Raw genomic sequence first — 13791 nt, 5'->3', positions numbered from 1 at the left:
AACAACAATATAATTCTTCCAAGTTATTATCTGGTGAGAAGTGTGTTTGCTTGCAGAGACCGTTTTTGACAAACAAGGCCTGTTATTCTGGTCAGTCTCAGTAGGTACAGCTGTGTTGTGTTGCCTTTGACTCTACCTGTGATTGGGTTCCTCTGTACAGTACAGGTGCTGCCACTGCCACTTCCTGTTTCCTTAGTTTAACAACAGCAGACATTACAGACAGGAAACTGTCTTAACTTTCTGATTGTAATTTCTGTAAACACTGGAACTGTCATGAGAAAGCTGCTTTCAGTGTCTGAACCTAGCAGCTTCCTCACTTCTGTATTTTCTCGTGTTTGTGGAGCGTTTCGGACCTCCATTACTCATCTGTCTACTTTGATACACTTCTTGGATCAGTTCTACCAAAAGAACTTGCATATTTGCACTCTGCAGTTTTTTCTTTGAACTTTCTAGTTTTATTTTATTTGTTTTATTATGAGCATGTTCAGCTGCAGTAAGAGAGGATAACAAAACAATGAAGAAGTATCCAGACTAAAAAGGGATTTATAGCTGCCTGTACAGTGATGGGGAAGCTACATGGAGACCTGTGATTGGTTGCTCTTGTTTTCTTCTTGAAGTTTCCGATGCTGGTGGAAATTGTTGTTGGTGGTGCTTTTGTTAGTGTTGTTGTTGTTGTTTATGGTATCGCTGTTGTTGTTGGTGGTGGTGTCTTTGTTGTTGTTATGGTTAGTGTTGTTGGTGTTGTTGTTATTATAGTTGGTGGTGGTGGTGTTGGTGTTGTTGTTTGTGATGAAGGTGGTAGTGTTGTTGTTGTTGGTGGGGGTGTTGTAGTTGTGGTTCTTTTTGGTAGTGGTGGTGATGTTTGTGTTGTTGTTGGTGATGGTGCTTTTGTTTGTGTTGTTGTTGGTGATGGTGGTGGTGCTTTTATTAGTGTTGTTTGTGTTGTTGTTGTTGCTGGAGGTGGTGGTGCTTTTGTTGGTGGTGGTAGTGTTTGTGTTGTTTGTGGTATTGTTGTGTTTTGTTGGTGGTGCTGGTCTTTTTGTTGGTGTTGGTAGTGTTGTTGTTGTTGTTGTTGCTGCTGGAGGTGGTGGTGCTTTTGTTGTTGGTGGTAGTGTTTGTGTTGTTTGTGGTATTGTTGTGTTTTGTTGGTGGTGCTGGTCTTTTTGTTGGTGTTGGTAGTGTTGTTGTTGTTGTTGTTGCTGCTGGAGGTCGTGGTGCTTTTGTTGTTGGTGTTTGTGTTTTTGTGGTGGTGTTGTTTTGTTGGTGTTGCTGTTGTTGGTGTTTGTGTTGTTGGTGGTGGTGTTGTTGGTGTTTGTGTTATTTGTGTTGTTGTTGCTGGTAAGGAGATTTTCTGTGGCCTTTGTTCTTGCCATGCTGCTGAAGCAGCAGCTGTGACAGCGACGGCCCCCACAGTGTCAGTGTGGGCTGAACAGATGGACGCCTCGGTGGCTCATACATATCGCTGACATCTAATGGTGTAAATTTAGGGTCAGTTCAAATGGATCCACATCAGGGAGGATGTTGTCACACAGCCTTTCGTACCAGTGAGTGCAATGACGTGAATGTCTTCTTTAAAAGTGTGCAGTGTCAGTGCTGTTTTCAGTTTATCATGTGGAGACTACAGAGAGAGGCAGCCAGAGAGGAGGAGGGCAGTGGGAGACATCATCAGCACCGCACCTTCACAACCGGTAGAGACTCTCCAACTTTAGATGTGACTGAACTACATGCTGCAGCAGCTGGTTCGTTTGAAGCTCACTGTTGCCTGCACACACTCCTGTAAGTGTGCAGCACCCTGTATAGATTCTGTGTTGGTGTTTTGTCATTCAGTCGATCCTTCACTCCTCCTCAGTTTGTAGAGGTCACTGCGGTCAGGAGCTGGGATTTCCAATAACCAGCCTCCATAGAAAGATTTGAAGTGTCAGCTCTGTGGTCAGTTAATCACGTTATAATTTTCCATCATGGTGTGCCAGGGCCTTTTTTTTGCCAACAGTCAATTCTAATGTGTCCTCAACTCAGGAAATAGTTTGCTCACTCAATTTTTCAGAGTTTGAGCAGCAATTTAAATCCCATTAAAGTGATGATTAGCCTAATGAAGTCGCTGAGGGATTGGCGCCGGCAGCGCGGTGAAGGCTGCGCTCCTTCAGGGCCGCGCTGCCACTGCAGCCCAGTCGCTCACTGCAGCTCCACTAATCACAGCGTTCAAAGCAGAGCGACTCCACACAGCAAGCCCTCTGCTGACTGCCCTCCAACCACCTCCCTCTACTGCTCCCTGAAGCACCGCTGTGATGTGTTCATCTGCACTTAAGTTGGACAGAATTGGGGACAAAATAATGTCATTCACTCTTTTGGTTGGTGGTAACTCAGTATGCACACACTGTGCAGGAGACTGCAGTGTTGTGAAAGCTGACAAGAGCTAATCAGGCAGAATTAATGAGAAAATGGCATTTTATTTGCATTAAATTAGAACAGCTTGATGCTTAATGGATTTATGAAGGATTAGAGGTCTGGGTCAGGGATGTGCAGAGACACACTGAGACAGCAACGCCCTCAAAGTGTCACCCATGCTGCGCCAGCATAACCAACTACTGACTGCATATGTAAACATGGATATTGAACGTTTTCTGGTGAAAAACAGCTTCAGTTGTTCGTTCATACGCCTGAATGTGATGGTGTCTACACCATAGACACGGCCGAGTGCCACTAGAGGCCGGCTCCAAAAAGCCTCCGGCTCCATAGACTCCCATTCAACTTCTCTCATCAAATTCTCAGTCAATAAAATTTCTCCACGAGTTATTATGATGTCATTAGCTAAAGTCGCTCCTTCTTATTTTTCTTCAACGAGGCGTATTTTTGGGGGCGTGTCTGTTTGATTGACATGTCTGCGGTGCAGTCAGGTTACAGCTATCGGTGGGCGGGACGTAGTATTGTCAGGTTTCCAACCAGATCGGTCAGATCCACCGCAGGCTCCTCCCCCAGCTCGTCCAAATAGGGTCACTTCCTGCTCCAAACCACTCCGAACCAGCAAGATGGTGACGGACAGAATCTGAACTGGAGGATTCATAACGTTCACAAACCAACGATGACATCACTGATGGATGATGACATCACTGATGGTTTACATTCAATCTCTCACCAACACAACATTTATGACTGTAATCCAGTTCTTAATATGTAAATGAGGAGGTCCCAGAACAGAGAGGATGCTGCTCCAGATGGAGAGAAAAAGTCTCTCCTTTTCTGAAGCCATCCTCAGTGTTAAACCCTCTGATCCACAAACTGTCTCCCTGATGGTGTCCCCCTCCTCTCTGCCTGCAGCTCCAGAAGACCCTGTCGGAGCTGGACGAGGACGATCCGTGCTACGAGTTCCGTCGCGAGCGTTTCACCGTCCACCGAACTCACCTCTACTTCCTGCACTACGAGTATGAATCCAGCTCAGACAACACCGACGTCACTCTGGTGGCCCAGCTCTCCATGGACAGGTGCTGCTCTCCACCCACACACAGCTCAGTCTGATTTTAATTGAAGGAAGTCTGTGAACTGTTCTGAAAGACGCTTGTCGTGCAGCTGTTACACAGATGTGTTTCGGTGTGAGTGGGTAGATCTGCAGTGAGAGGACTTATTTGGGCCACCCAGGCTCCCATATATTTTCTACGTAGATAAGGTTCAGTAAATTAGAGCACCTCCGAGGCTGAACATAAAACTGGTTAAATCTTTAGAACAAAACACCAACAGCTGTGTTGCATCTGATTTCTGATAAAACATCAAAGCTACAAGCCTGTGGAGATAAAACATCTTTGACTCGGAGGGAGAAACCTTCCTTCACAGAGCTGAGAGCAGGTTTCCTCTGCTAACACACAGCTGAAGCTAAAGATTAGTTTTGGGAGAAACTAGGCCACCTTTGGATTTTGGGCCAGTTCTGGATGAGTTAGGAAACTGAGGTTTGTTCACAAACATTTATGAATTTTCTCATGGTGGGTTTATGGGTCGTATTCAGAGTTATACCATGCCATGAACTTATCCAGGAGAATTCTCACTGAGATACGGATTTTAAGTGGAGAAAAAAAATCTGCTTCTGATACGAGAAGTTTCTTAGAGTTTGTAATTTCTTTCTGTTCCCAATACTCTTTCCAAATACTTTTATTCCCAGTTCCATTAAGCATCATTTGATATTATTAGGAGCTGGATGAATTGCAACCAATTTGTCCTTCATGGTGCTGATGTTACCGGCTCACATCCTCTGACACACTCTCTATCCAGGGTCTTCTCTGTGTCCATGTACATGCACACACATGGACGCCCGGCTTTGAGCGACTACGGACAACTCATCACGTCCACAGTTTATGTGATGCGGGTCATTACGGTGAAGCAGACGGGTTGTCAGTGTCCTACTGGCACCATGCAGAGACACAGTGGGGACGGGACAGACCTGCAGTATCCGATGAGCCTCGCAGTGTTCAGCTTTCAGTGGATTTAAAACACCCCACTGTCAGATTGAATAAAGAGCGTCATATTAGTTCAGGAGATGGAGAGAAAATCCAGGGATCAAACCATCAAACATCATCAACCTGCCATTTATATGCTAATTCTGCTGTTTGTTTTGTTAACAGTGAGCAGGGGGATTGTAAGCAAATTTTGGAATGAGCAGTGGGATTGTGCTAACACCCTGTTTCTCCTCGGTTTGGAACGTATTCAGCAGTTAAATGCATCTGTTTCCTCTTTTTCATCTCATTATGGGAGGGACTTGTTTGAGGATTTCCCAGCAGATGTCTGAACTGGACTAAATTCACGTCCAAATTAATGTCCCAAACAGAGATGTTAGAATCTAATTTTTCTCTTTTTCGGTATCAGAAAGTGTCACGACAAAACGTATTTGCACATCTTCATGAAGCTGAAAGCTACTTGGTAATTAACCAGACACAGTGAAGTCAGGTGTCTGTAAACCACACAGAGCAGGTTTACAAAACTGATGGAGACCCTCAGGCTGTGGTGGAGGAAGTACTCACATTCTTTACTTCCATTTCCAGCAAAATGCACCTCAAGAATCCAAAATAAAAGTACTGCTTCTTCAGAAAAGTGTCCCTGTGACTGATTTACAGTAGATCTGACATGGATGCATTAATGTGTAAGCAGCAATTTACTACTATAAACCTCCCTGAGAGGGTTCCACTTTGAACTATCTTATATGAATCTGTGTAGTTAAATGGAAGTATAAAGTACGACATGTGGTACAAGTATCTCTGGAGTTTGCGCATGTATGGAACATGGCAGATTGTAGTCTGTACAAAAGCACATGGAAGTTCTCTGTTTTGAGTTTGAATCAGCCTCAAACATCCAATCTAGCAGCCAAGCAGACTTCAGGTGTGTCGAAGTGAAAAGGTAAATTCATTACATCCCAGCCCTCACCATGACAACATGCTTTCTGCTCGCCTCCCATTAAAGCTTCTTTGTTCCAATCACACGTTGACCTTAACTTTACTATCCACAGGATCCGTTTTCATGAGAAGTCAGTACTTTAAACACCAGTAGCTATTTTTCATTTTACAAACAGAGATCTGATTGGTCAACTGTACACTTGGAACGAGCTGAACTCATCATGACATCACACCCTGCTCATCACTAGAAATATCAAATCTCAATATCAAAAGTTTGATATTTTGAAAGTGAATTGCTCCACAATATGAACACATTTAGATTACATGTTTTATTTAGCTGGTAACTTGTTGTATAACCATAATATTCAGAGACTTCAGTGATGCCTAAGGACCGCATCACTGTCGTGCCAATAATGACGTTAAAGCACACCCTCCACTGGAAAATTGCTTCAACATATTTTGAGGTGAAAGTAAGAAGTCAGCTCTGTGTGTGTGTGTGTGTGTGTGTGTGTGTGTGTGTGTGTGTGTGTGTGTGTGTGTGTGTGTGTGTGTGTGTGTGTGTGTGTGTGTGTGTGTGTGTGTGTGTGTGTGTGTGTGTGTGTGTGTGTGTGTGTGTGTGATGCACTTCCATCATGCTGCTCACATTAAAGTGCCACAAATTGCTCCTCTTAGTTTCCGGTTGGGTTAATGAGGATGTTGCATGTGTACGTTGTCTGATGAAGCCAGCAGATTAAAGCCTGGAGGTTCGGAGACTCTAAACAAACAAGGCCGAGAGCCGACATCATGTTTAGTAAGCTGAAATCTCAGCAGTGATGACGAGTGGAGAGATGAGCGTCCTGCTGATACCATCTCACTGAAGGAAAAGAAAAACACACTGATTGTTCCTCCCAGCAGGTTTTTTTTTATTCTGGTGATTTAGATGTAATTCTGTTAATCTTCTCTTCTCTTTTATCTCGGCAGTTATTTCAAACAATTTTCATGTGTAGCCACAATATAATTTCCACTTCCTCATCTTTTAACTCCCACTTTATTAAGGTGCACTAAAAGATGACAGACTGCAGCAGAGTGAGATGTCACGGAGACTTTAGAGCTGCTGGTGGTGGGATAGAAGGATGGAGACATGAAGCGTGTTTCTGTGAATACCTTATATAATAATAATATTAAAAAAACTAAATTAGAAAAGTTATTGACTGAGGAGGGAAGCTGGTGAATTAATACAAACATAATGACAAAGTGTAATGGAGACAAGCTTTGCAAATGAATAATGTGGAACATGACTCCAGGATAATTCCACTTTATTTGAACTTGGCATATTTTCCATGAATGTGTTTTGTTGTGTCTCTGTGGGTCGCGCTAACTTTGCATCATGCTAACTTTGCAATATCCAGCTCTGTTGCACAAAACCGTGTATACCAGAGCTGTAAACACAAACTCCCTGCAGCTTTCTAAAACTCTCATTCTTACATGAATCTTTCTCAACATTTGGTTTTGAGTCTGACTGAAAGTGAAACCAGACATTTATGGTCTGGAACGGTCACTGTGTTATTTTCTGTGAACACAGTCAAAATATGGAGGAAATTTAAATGTAAAGTTGACTGCTGGCTCCTCGGTCCTCTTCGTTAAAGCAACATTATGACAAGAACCAGTCACATAGTCTATGTGTTGTTCCCCCTAATGCTGCCTTTATTAAGAGGTTCGGTATTCTTGAAATGAACTAGTTCAGCACACGTATCAAAGATAAATAATATGCCACAATATGTAAATGTTGCTATTTTAATACATTTGATGGAGTCTGTGGAGCACATTAATGCTCCCAGAGAACAAACCTCGCAGTACTTTAAATCTCCCTCAGAAGAAACGACACTGTACATATTGTCTTTGTGTTGTGTCTCCTCAATATGCCATTGTATAGCTGCTACAGCAGACGTTTCTGCATATTGCTTCTGCTAGCAGCCTTCGCTTCCTCTTGTTCTGACAGGCCCTCAGTGGAAAAGAAATATTGGCGTTTCAGATCCAGAGAAGTGACAGACGCTGATCAAAGAAAACAAGCTCACCTTCAGGGTTTGAATTTGAAGAATTTGAAGTGAACTGAAATATGCCTGACTCCGTAAAGTGAAAGTAAAAGCCAGTGACATGTATGAGTTTGCTGTCCGTCTCCAGCGTCACGCTGAGGAGAAGATGTCATATTAAGAGAGACCGGCGGTGAGCAGAGGCCAACCTGACCGAAACATGTTCAACTCAGCTCTTCAAAGAAAACACTGGTCTCCTGTTTAAATCAGGGACTAATGAGCCCAAATAGGTTTTGTTTGTTAAACATTCTGCGTTGATTTACTGCTGATTTACTGATTTATATTGTACTTTATTGACTTATGTTTAATTAAAAAGTTGAGTTCAAAGACAAAACTTTGCTCCGTCAGAAGCTCAGGGTTCCTTCACTGCAGTTTACAATCCAGACTTCTGCATACTGTTTCAGAAATCTACTCTACAAATGGATATATGTGTAACAGATGTCTCATGTAAAACCCATAAACACGATTCTGCAGTGAAGAGGAACTCTAATAGACACAGCATGCTGATAAAAAAAAAAAAGCCACATTATTTTCAGTGGGAGTAGATTACATTTTTATTGTTCAACACAAATCATAGTTTTGTATATGAGTCCCTGGTTAAAGAGTTTTAGAGAAACTGAAGCAGCTGTTACTCTGTTAGTGACATCTGTCCTCAAATACAACCACACAATCTTTTTTAGATGAAATACAGAACAAAGCACTGTAAGAAAAATAACATTGACAGCATGCAGCGCTGCTTCTGCACAACTGTTCACCCTGACTGAACCAAACTGCACATTTAAGGTCTGTCATGTTTGGTGTTGTCATTTGTGTTATTTACACAAGTTTTCATAGATTATTTGGCTTTGATGTGCTTCCAATTATTTTATATTGTAAAGTTCATGCAACATGAACACGTCTTAAGTGTTTTTCATCTCAAATTGTCAGGTAATTAAAGCTGGGATGGAATTTAAATTCTCATTTTGTTCCTACTAGTTTTAGCTCATCAATTTAAATGAACGTTATGTTATTATTTCCGTGGACACGTCATCTTGTTCACACAAGGCTTTTTGTTGTTTTGCACATTTGATATCTGCTCCCCAACAACAAAAAGCAGATGTTCTGCCTCTGTGTACTTTGTTTCAATGTATAGTGTGGTATAGTCATTATTGATGTGATTATTTTAGGTGTGACCTCACTGACCCTGGACTCTGTCCCCTGTAGGCTCCAGATGTTGGAGGCCATCTGTAAGCACTGGGAGGGCCCCATCAGCCTGGCCCTGTACCTGTCGGACGCTGAAGCCCAGCAGTTCCTGCGCTACGCTCAGGGCTCCGAGGTGCTGATGAGTCGAGGGAACGTCGGTTACCACATCGTCTACAAAGAGGGGCAGTTTTACCCCGTCAACCTGCTGCGGAACGTGGCCATGCGGCAGGTCAACACCCCCTACATGTTCCTGTCCGACATCGACTTCCTGCCCATGTACGGCCTCTACGAGTATCTCAGGTAACCTCTACTGGGGGCCCGTCCTCAACGTCCTCACAGGACCGCTCTGTTATCGTTTATTGTTCATCTCGTTCTACATGCAGCGGCGCTGTGAAAGTAAGAAGCTCCTGTGTGTGTCTGCAGGAAGTCTGTGGTGCAGCTGGACATGGCCAACAACAAGAAAGCTCTGGTGGTCCCAGCCTTTGAGACGCTGCGGTATCGCCTGTCCTACCCGAAGTCCAAGGCTGAGCTGCTGTCTCAGCTGGACATGGGGACACTCTTCACCTTCAGGTCAAACACTTTATAAAAGTCTGTTTTCACTTCAGCAGTTCTTTTCATTTCCCTGTCGGTCATAGAAGTTACGTGAAACCGGAGTGTGGATTTATCCCTTGTTTCCAGAAAATGTAATACTCAGTTTAGAAGTACAGTTAAATTGTTGGAAGCTCCTCTGAACGTTGGTGTTTCCTCTCTTTAATCACGGAAAATAAGAAAAAAACACAAAACAAACGTTACTCTCGGCATCTCACCTCTGAAGGTTTGAAGGAGGGCAGTGACCCTCTGAAACACTCTGTGGAAACTTAGTAGCACCTAAAGCACCTTCACACAGACCAACAGTGAACAAACCATCAGAGGATCAAGACATGAAGCTTTGTTCACTGAGAGTTTGAACAGCAGCTTCATCACAGATACAGAAGTCACTAAATAAAGAACAGCTAAACTAAAGTCCTGCTGAAAGAAGACTGTTCAGTCGTGGTCTCCTCCCGTCTCAGGGGGGGAAACACCGACAAACACTTGAGTTGGGCTGAGCAACAACGAAAGGAGGGAGAAGGAAACATGGAGATTCAAGTCTGATTCTACTTTTCCTTTTTGAATCGTTTAGCTGTTTTTACTATTTGGAATAAAACATTTTGTATCAAATTCAAAACTGATACAACATGAAAGTGTCATCACTCGTGGTCGGAGGCATTTTAAACATGCATATTATTGTTTTTATTGAGTCCTTATATATTGTAAATCATGAATCAGTGACTCACTGGAACTTGTTTTTAATTCAAATCAGTTTTTTGTGCATAGCATCAAATCACATGTCATCTCAGGGCACTTTGCGTAGTAAAGGTGACATCTTACAGGATTATAGAAAGAAACCCGGAGGTCAGATGGTAGAGCGGGTTGCTCAGTAATCGTAAGGTTAGCGGTTTGATCCCCTGTTCTTTGCCGAAGTGTCCTTGGGCAATGTGCTGAACCTAAGTTGCTGCCGCTGTGACCTCGGCGTGTGAATGTGAGTGATGGTGTGAATGGGAGGCAAACTGTGAAGCTCTTTCAGACCGCTGAGCTGATAAAGCGCTTTATAAGTTCAGACCATTTAATTCAACAAATCCCACATGAGCAGCAGTGGAGAGGAAAAACGTCCTTTTAACAAGAAGAGACCTCCGACAGACTCAGAGGTGGGCGGCCGTTAGCCTGGAGTGAGAGGAGAGCAGAGAGAGAAAAGAACAGAATAGAGAAATGACAGACGACCTGTGGGCAGGTTGGTGAGGTCAGTAACTGAACATCAGAAACATGTACACATTTTAAAACTCATTTCATACTGTGACCGTGGAATAATGGTTTAATTTGACTCTCTACTGTAGAAAAATCATTGGATTTGATTTTTTTGCAGACAGCTTTCAGTGTATTTTTCCATGTTTTGTATAATAACTACTGTAACTTACATCTTGATATACGGTAATAATATAGTTGTAGCTTTTATATCCCCTCTGAACCCACTCTGTGGATTTGATGCCCTGACATGCCTGCAGGGTTTTTCTGTGTGGTTGGAGAAAATGGGAGTTCATTTTTCTGCTGTGCGAAGCCCTCACAGGCGATCACGCCTCCCGCAGTCACACTCACTTCTCTCGGCCCACCTTGAATTTGCTGTGAGTAAATACCTCCTTTAAGTTGCCAGTTGGAGGAGAAAGACGTGTTGTGGTAGCACAGACAGAGAAGAGACATCGGGAATGATTGGGTCTGCAGAGTGAGGTAAACACTCCCAAAGTCTCCATGTTCACAGCTCCTATGATCGAGACAGAGGTTTGTAATTCAAATGCCAGCTAACATTTTGGAGACGATGTTTTCCACTTCCTCCCAGACAGACTGGATGAGTATACTCTGTCCAACAACAGCTCGATGAAAGCTTTTCCTTTTCCTCCCTCCAGGTACCATGTGTGGACTAAAGGCCACGCACCGACCAACTTTGCCAAATGGCGAACAGCCACGACGCCCTACAGGGTGCAATGGGAGGCCGACTTCGAGCCCTACGTCATGGTGAGGAGGGACAGTCCCGAGTACGACCGCCGCTTCGTGGGCTTCGGCTGGAACAAGGTGGCTCACATCATGGAGCTGGACGCACAGGTAACTGACACACCTCACGGCATCCTCTAACTCCTGCTGTAGATGCCTGCTCAGTGTTTGTGGACCACATTTCTTTGAATAATGGGGTGGTCTTGTACCCAAAGTGTGCAGTAGCCTTTATTAAAAAGGACACAGATCTCATTCTTGGACTGTATGAAATACATAGTATTGCACTTACCCAGTTAATTTATATTATTTGTGAATATGGTCGTTATAGCTAAAGAGAAATCATGGAGGACCAAACAGTCACTCAGTCGGAGGATCGGACAGGTTGTCTGAGCTGTGATGACCTGTAGAAAAGACAGCATGCTTCTCATTATGATTGGACTTTATTATAAGGCTTTATGAAGAGGGCTCAGGTCATGTTTAGCAGGAGAGTTTCATACTGTATCTGTCTTCATGAAATGTCATCTTATAATTAAAGAGCCCTTCATAGGAACAGCCTCTCCACTACTATCAAAGTATGATTATTAAAAGTGTTCCTGGATCCTCAAGAATATCAATCAAAGTATGAACGTTGTAATTCATAAATCTAACCCTGCATGAATCCATATTGTTTTAATTTTCTGTACAGTATGTGTTCTGTGAAAAGTGTGTCTCTCTCTTGATCACCATGGTAACTCGCCTCAGCTCTACAATGTTTTAGCTTCTTTCAGCTCATTGTTTTGGTTTGGTTTGCTGAGACACACGTCACGCTTGCATCTCACTTCTTGAACTGACGTCTCTTCTTCACGTGTTTCCAGCTAAAATATACATGAAAACAACGAGTCATCACATTTCTACTGTACGATCAACAGTCCTGGTGACACTGCTGCTCTGTGCATCTCCTCTGGCTCAGTGTGTGTGTGTGTGTGTGTGTGTGTGTGTGTGTGTGTGTGTGTGTGTGTGTGTGTGTGTGTGTGTGTGTGTGTGTGTGTGTGTGTGTGTGTGTGTGTGTGTGTGTGTGTGTGTGTGTGTGTGTGTGTGTGTGTGTGTGTGTGTGTGTGTGTCTGTAACAAGACTCCAACAGACTTGACAAACTTGTACCTTGTAAGGTGATGTAATAACCAGACTGTAAAAGTTGAAAGTTCTGTTTTGTAACTCGTCTCTTCCAGGAGTACGAGTTTGTGGTTCTTCCCAACGCCTACATGATCCACATGCCTCACGCGCCCAGCTTCGACATCACCAAGTTCCGGTCCAACAAGCAGTACCGGGTCTGCCTGAAGACCCTGAAGGAGGAGTTCCAGCAGAACATGTCGCGGCGCTACGGCTTCGCTGCCCTTAAATACATGACGGCCGAGAACAACAGCTAGCCACCACTGCAGACCCTCACACCCCCCGCCCCGAACTACTGACACACTCCTCGGGCTGGGGGGACGGGTGGTGGGGGGGAGGGGAGAGGGCACAGAAAACAGACGGCCCATGTGGGGCTGCTGGGATACTTTAAAACTGGAGTCCCTCAGACTTTTAGAAACTGCGACCCTCAGCGTGCGGCTGGAAGCGTCTTTATGTCCATACTTTGTCCTCTGCTGTGGGTAGGAGAGATGATCCAGGAGGAGTTTTACTTCTGTGGGATGTTGAAGCTGTGAATGACGACGTGATTGGCGGCTGGTCCGGGACCCTGAGCTCCAGCTGGGGAACCTGACACACAGCAGGAGAAGGAAAGCAGACATTCAATGCCTTGCCATATTTGTAAGAGCAGTGACCGAGTTGTGGGCTACGTGTACGACTGTGTGTGTGTGTGTGTGTGTGTGTGTGTGTGTGTGTGTGTGTGTGTGTGTGTGTGTGTGTGTGTGTGTGTGTGTGTGTGTGTGTGTGTGTGTGTGTGTGTGTGTGTGTGTGTGTGTGTGTGTGTGTGTGTGTGACTGCGTGTTCCTCCTGGATGGCGTTTAGCTGCAGATATGAAGTATTGTGGGCTCACAGTGTGTTTGCAGAGAGGAAAGACTTCCAAGTGCTATGAAGTAACACAAAGCAGTTTGACTGACAGCACACCCCGACTCAAATGCAAATTGTCAGCAGGCGGTGAGATAAGACAAAGTGGTAAACATGTCCACACAGATTTTGAAAATCTCGTCGTGACAAGTGACACACACACTGCGATACGGAGGCGAGCAGCCAGCCGACCATCTGCTGCTGCTTAATTTGTTTCATAGATGATACAGATCAGAATAAATCCTCCTTCGCGTGTGACAAGGCAAGTTAAGAGCAAGGATGGCTGGAGGTCGTCCTCTCGGTTGATATTCAGGGTATCTCCACATCAGCCTGAGCGTGCTGCTAGCCAGTGTTTCCACTGTTTTCTGAAGACGACAGAATCCGACAGCAGCCGGTGCCGTGTGCGTTTTTTGTGTGTTTTTAAATTCGATGCCAACACAGTCTACACAAACACCTGCTGGTCGTCCCGTCGGCTCGGGAAGCTGCCACCCGACACACCGAGCGGCACCGACCTGGAGCACTGACATCACTCTTTACTCTTCTTTCCAACAATCCAGTATTATTTACCCATGTGTTTACATTCCCGG

General features: G+C 44.2%; 1 protein-coding gene across 2 annotated transcripts in view; it reads left to right on the top strand.

Moving 5' to 3' along the window:
• The window catches only part of large1 (LARGE xylosyl- and glucuronyltransferase 1), a 108927-nt gene extending 95136 nt beyond the window's left edge, over window positions 1-13791 (top strand). For both annotated transcript variants that reach the window (XM_069723007.1, XM_069723009.1), the window contains exons 11-15: window positions 3316-3479; window positions 8645-8923; window positions 9047-9193; window positions 11098-11293; window positions 12388-13791. In XM_069723007.1, the coding sequence (XP_069579108.1) occupies window positions 3316-3479; window positions 8645-8923; window positions 9047-9193; window positions 11098-11293; window positions 12388-12585 (984 nt within the window). In that variant the 3' untranslated portion in view covers window positions 12586-13791. The remainder of the gene's footprint in view (window positions 1-3315; window positions 3480-8644; window positions 8924-9046; window positions 9194-11097; window positions 11294-12387) is intronic.

This window comes from Brachyistius frenatus, unplaced genomic scaffold (assembly GCF_029030835.1).
Source record: "Brachyistius frenatus isolate BFR_SWC_R1_liver_20210118 unplaced genomic scaffold, ASM2903083v1 Contig_312, whole genome shotgun sequence".
Taxonomy (NCBI): domain Eukaryota; kingdom Metazoa; phylum Chordata; class Actinopteri; family Embiotocidae; genus Brachyistius; species Brachyistius frenatus.
This window is presented reverse-complemented; position numbering and strand designations above follow the sequence as displayed.